General features: G+C 42.2%; 1 protein-coding gene across 1 annotated transcript in view; it reads left to right on the forward strand.

Moving 5' to 3' along the window:
* Positions 1-5,450, forward strand: part of LOC118745849 (putative nuclease HARBI1) — a 56,139-nt gene extending 50,689 nt beyond the window's left edge. Inside the window, exon 3 of the mRNA XM_036479516.1 lies at positions 4,632-5,450. Coding sequence (XP_036335409.1) covers positions 4,632-5,434 — 803 coding nt within the window. The 3' untranslated portion in view covers positions 5,435-5,450. The remainder of the gene's footprint in view (positions 1-4,631) is intronic.
* Positions 5,451-6,000: the final 550 nt, after the last annotated feature.

The raw sequence follows: 6,000 nt of genomic DNA on the forward strand, positions 1-6,000 counted from the left end.
TCTAGCCATGGTCCTATGGAGTGGAAATACGCACATGTAATCATTCTGCTACGGCGGCCGCCGTAAGTACATGCTATACCTTCTTCTTCTTCTTCTTCTTTTTTTTTTGGCGCTGTAACCGCCTAAGCGATTTTGGCCGAGTTCAGCAAAGCACGCCAGTCGTTTCTCCTCTGTGCCAACTGACGCCAATTGGAAACGCCAAGTGAAGCCAAGTCCTTCTCCTCCTGATCTTTCCATCGCAGTGGGGGCCTCCCTCTTCCTCTGCTACCACCAGCGGGTTCCGAGTTGAATACTTTCAGAGCTGGAGCGTCGGTGTCCATTCGAACGACATGGCCAAGCCAGCGGAGCCGCTGTATTTTAATTCGCTGCACTATGTCTATGTCGTTGTAAAGCTCATACAGCTCATCGTTCCATCGTCTGCGGTACTCGCCGTCGCCAACGCGTAAAGGACCGTAAATCTTCCGCAAAATCTTTCTCTCAAACACCCCAAGAGCCGCCTCATCGGATGTTGTCATTGTCCATGCTTCTGCGCCATATACCAGCACGGGCATGATGAGTGACTTATAGAGCGTGGTTTTCGTACGTCGAGAGAGGACTTTACTCCTGAATTACCTACTCAGTCCAAAGTAGCACTTGTTGGCAAGAGTGATTCTGCGTTGGATTTCAATGCTGACACTATTAGCGGTGTTAATGCTGGTTCCCATGTAAACGAAATTCTCTACTTTCTCGAAATTGTAACTGTCAACAGTGACGTGGGTGCCAAGGCGCGAATGTGCTGACTGTTTGTTTGATGACAGGAGATACTTCGTCTTGTCCTCGTTTACCACCAGACCCATGCGCTTTGCTTCCCTATCCAACTTGGAAAAGGCAGAACAGACTTCGCGGTTTTTGTTACCGATGATGTCGAAGTCATCGGCATAAGCCAGTAATTGCACGCTCTTGTAGTAAATTGTTCCTGAGCGGTTCATTTCTGCAGCTTTTATTATCTTCTCCAACAAAGAAGTCACATGAAAGGTTGTCGCCCTGTCTGAAACTTCGTTTTGTGGCGTTTGCTTAGAAGGCTGATCCCACGGTAGTTGGCGCGAATGGCGGGGTCACCTTTCTTGTGGATTGGGCAGACAACACTTAAATTCCAGTCATCGCGCATGCGTTCATCTGACCATATCTGCACAAGAGTTGATTCATGCACCTTATCAACTCCTCGCCGCCGTACTTGAATAGCTCATCTGGCAGGCTGTCAGCTGCAGCGGCTTTGTTGTTTTTCAGCCGCGTTATTGCTATACGTACCTCGTCATAGTCAGGCAGTGGAACGTCGACTCCGTCATCATCGACTGCGGGCTCGGGTTCTTCTTCTCCACAACTTTCCGTGCTGCTTCGATTTAGTAGGGCGGAAAAGTTTTCCCTCCATAATTTAAGTACGCTCTGGAGATCAGTTACTAGGTCGCCATTATTGTTCTAACAGGAGTACGCCCCGGTCTTTAAACCTTCCGTAAGTCGCCTAACTCTCTGGTAAAATTTTCGGTAATTCTTCCTGTTGGCCAGCATTTCAAGCTCTTCGCACTCACGTATTTCGGCCTCTCTCTTCTTATTGCAGCAAATACGTCTCGCTTCCCTCTTCAGATCCCTATAGCGGTCCCACATAGCGCGCGTTGCGCCCGATCGCAGCGTGGCCCTGTAGGCGGCATCTTTTTTTTCTGCAGCTTCCTGACACTCCTCATCGTACCAGTTGTTCTTTCGGGCTCGCTGAAATCCGACTACTTCTTCGGCGGTGGTACTTAATGAGCGGGAAATGTGGTTCCACTGCTCGCATATGTCGGTTTGTTGAAGAGTGCTCTCTGAGAGCAGGTGTGAGAGTCGAGGAGCGAAAGCGCTGGCTGTCTGTTGTGATTGCAGCTTTTCGACGTTAAGCTTTCCTTGCATATTTGGGCGCACATTTTTTGCTGCACAGAGGCGGGTGCGTATCTTGGCTGCAAGAAGATAGTGGTCCGAGTCGATGTTTGGGCCTCGGAGTGTGCGTACGTCTAAAACACTGGAAGCGTGCCTTCCGTCTATCACAACATGATCGATTTGGTTTCTCGTTTTTCGATCCGGAGACAGCCAGGTAGCTTGATGGATCTTTTTATGCTTGAACCTAGTACTGCATACTACCATGTTTCGGGCCCCGGCGAAGTCGATCAGCCTCAATCCGTTGTCGGACGTTTCGTCGTGGAGGCTGAATTTTCCGACGGTGGTTCCAAAGATCCCTTCCTTGCCCACCCTGGCATTGAAGTCGCCAAGCACGATTTTGATATCATGACGGGGGCAGCGCTCGTATGTGCGCTCCAAGCGCTCATAGAAGAGATCCTTGGATGCCTCATCCTTCTCTTCCGTCGGGGCATGGGCGCAGATGAGCGAGATGTTGAAGAATCTCGCTTTGACGCGGATTGTGGCTAGACGCTCGTCGACCGGGGTGAACGACAGTACTCGGCGACGGTGTCTCTCTCACCACAAATCCAACACCGAATTTGCGCTCCTTTACATGGCAGCTGTAGTAGACGTCGCTATACCTATCGTCGTTTAAAGTACTAAACCGCGTATCAAGAAAATGCAAAAACCGCGTAATTGCATAAATTATTTTCTAAAGAGTAAAATCACCCGTATTCCAAAATGGTTCTCTTTTTTTATAAAGAAAACTTATTTCCGGCTAGTATATTTCAGGACGAATAGATAAGAGTTGAGCCAAGAGCTTTTGTGAGCAAATCCAATTTTTGGCAGTAAATGTCAGTTACGCGGTTTTGCAGAATGACGATACGCGGTTTCGTACTTTAAACGACGATATGTATGTACACATATTTGATTATTTGTTCTCAAAATGCATGAAAACTATACAACAACTCTTGGACTTTTCTTCATTTGTAACAAATGACAGATGTAAACAAAATAAAAAAAATAATTGTAATTTTACAAATTTAAAGCAAACGGGCATTCTTTACAAAAAAATGTAGTTAGGGATCGAATTGCGCCAATTTTATTCCAATATCAAGTGCCCCCAAGAGGTGTTAAACCACTAAATAGCTTAGAGATCGCTTTCAAAAGTTCGAAACGAGAGTAAAGTGCAGTGTTCAATTGTGATCGAAATTGCAGGCAAAATTTGTGCGTGTGTAATTAATGTTTTACTTATTTGAAGAAATGTTGCCCCTTGTCTTTGAAAATAAGCAAACCAAGACCCCCGCTTCCCACTGGTGTTTACATAAGATTTGAATAGCCCCTTATACGGCGTTTCCACGGTTCGTAATTCGCTCTCTCATTCGTAATTCGCTCTTCCATTTGTCATTCGTCTTGCCAATTACCTTCCGAATTACGTAATTCGCCATACAAAATTTTGAGAGCGAATTACCTCATTTGTAGGTAATTCAGATCGAATTACCATGCGAATGACGAACGAATCGGTGCCTTCTCTAATATTTATCGAAAATATTTCGAAGTTTTCACCGGCCTGGTCCCATTTGCTGGCACTTTTTCTAGTTATAGAATAATATTTGTAGTATTCTTTTCTACACGAGCAGCAAAAGAACACTCCAACTCTGTTAAACTTGTCTTGGTAGGTCTGGTGTGAGTTGTCAGAAAATGAGCAAAACAACCAAAACAAAATGAACAATTGCATCGAAATCTTGGTAAATATGGTGATTATATAAAATTAAATATTTGAGAGTTAAACTAAATCTTTTTTTATAGGTTGCGACAATTTTGACGGAAAATCAAAGCGATTTACGCCGCATCCGCGCATTTTTTGAAGTTCTAGCTCCAGTTCGGACACAGAAAGCGAGAGTGAGGAACACCCAAAGTGCAGCAATTTTGAAGCCACTCTCGATTCCATGAGCGAGATGGATTTCAAGCTACATATGAGGCTGAAGCGAGGAACTGTGGATTATTTAATATGTAAGTAATACAAACAGTTCGGCAATTTTGGTCCAAAGCGTAACAACCAACCAAAGGATGGAATATTTCATGGGAACGGTTTAGTTATTTGCCGGACGATTTCGAGCTATTGTTTCCGCATGGGTGACCCGATCCAAACAAATTTTACACACAATTGAATTCAAGGTGTGCTGCGCAAAAATACTGTTTATCGAGCATACATATCGGGTGTCAAAATGTTAATTTACCATTTTCTAATGATTCCCCAGGGGTCTGTGGAACGTTTCAACTGTGCTCTTTCTAGTGGGTTGGAAATCAAGAGCCACGCCTCCTCCACCTCCCCCTACTAACCCAAAAACAGCGAGCAAATAACTAAACTTCCTTTTTTTTCGTACCTAGTGGCAGGGAATCACTTTTTAACTAATGTAAGATACTTTGTAGCACGTAAGCGTTATACGGACGCCAAACCCATATAAACATTAATCAGTTTTTGGAGCGTCGCAGTTATTGAAGCTAGTGGTAATACAAAGAATTGTCCTTGGGTTGGTTTTCACGTCCACATATGTTTGATTTGTGGGGTACATCTACATTCCATGACAATCTTCGATGTGGAATTCTCACAATTGGAGTGCTTTAAAAGCCGCCTATTAGAAAAAATATTGTTACCACATGTAGATCTGGACGAAAGTCGATTATCTATCTTGCATTAAGTAATATTTTTCTTTAACTTTCAGCAAGATATTCTTCATCTGAATGGTTACCTAATGAATCCGGTCGTGGAAGGTTGCGAATAAGTTCGAAAAAAGCCGTTTTTATGTACATTTGGTACGTAAGTAACACGGTTACTTTTAGGCAGTTGGCGAACTTATTTGGAGTAGCGCCATCGGCTGCGTGGTCAACAGTACGTAGAGTCACTTGGTTTTTAATTTCGATCAGCCACGAATACATTAAGTGGCCACAAGATGCATATATGCATGAAGTTGTGAATAGCTTCGAGCAAAAAGAAAAAGGTATACCCGGTGTTATTGGAGCAATTGATTGTACGCATATAGCTATAAAAGCACCTAAAGAGCATAAGGATAACTATTTTGACCGGAAGAAAACATACAGCATTGTATTGCAAGCGGTAGTGGATGCTAATAAAAAGTTCATTTGCATAAGTTGTGGTGAACCGGGATCCATGCATGATTACCGAGTATTAAGAAGATCTCGAATCTATGAACTGGCAGAAACGCGTTTCGAAGAAATGTTTCCGAATTCATCCTTCATTATCGGAGATTCAGCATACCCTTCAAGCAACTGGCTTGTATCCCCCTATAAAGATTATGGGAATTTAACGGAAAGTCATCGAAAATTTAATAAGTTACATTCTTCTACGCGCATAGTAGTCGAGAATGCGTTTGGGTTATTAAAGGGTCGCTTTCGGAGATTGCTTAAGTTTACTGAACAAATTGATTTAAAAGCTGTGACGAACATAGTAGCCGGCATATGTGTTTTACATAACATTTGCATCTCCATGGATGATTTATGTGAGTAAATTTTGAACAACTTGAGGAGAATATAGACGACGGGCCCCTTGACAGAAGAGAAGTTATGTTCAATCACTTGAGACGACAAAACATAATATAATTGTTTTAACTATTTATATAAGAGTAACATTATTTAAATAACTAAACATTTACCTTTCAACTAATAAAACTAGGTTATTTGTATTTCCGCTCAAGACTAACATCACAAACCCATCTTCATATATTTAAACGTAATTCATTATGCGCAATAATCGGTGACTTAAAACACTTGGAGAATTTTAAAAAACCATTTCTGCCATTCGAACAGGTATTTTTAACATTCAAAAATAGAAAAACTATGAAATTTTAGTTTTAAATTTTATTTCAGCTGTTTCGGCTTACTGTTACCGAAATTAATAAAAGTCAAAGGTTTTTTGCTGTAAATTTGTTCCGTTGACAATGGTGGATGGTGCTATGTTACCACGGTCAATTAGTGCTTTTTCTTAAAATCGAAAACTACAAATTTTTTCTTTAAGAAACGAAAGTTAATTTTTTTCCTTTTCACAACAAACTAATGCCGTAGTTAACTTTTCCA

Source organism: Rhagoletis pomonella, unplaced genomic scaffold, assembly GCF_013731165.1.
Source record: "Rhagoletis pomonella isolate Grant_MI unplaced genomic scaffold, Rhpom_1.0 Rhpom_scaffold_00009, whole genome shotgun sequence".
Lineage (NCBI taxonomy): Eukaryota > Metazoa > Arthropoda > Insecta > Diptera > Tephritidae > Rhagoletis > Rhagoletis pomonella.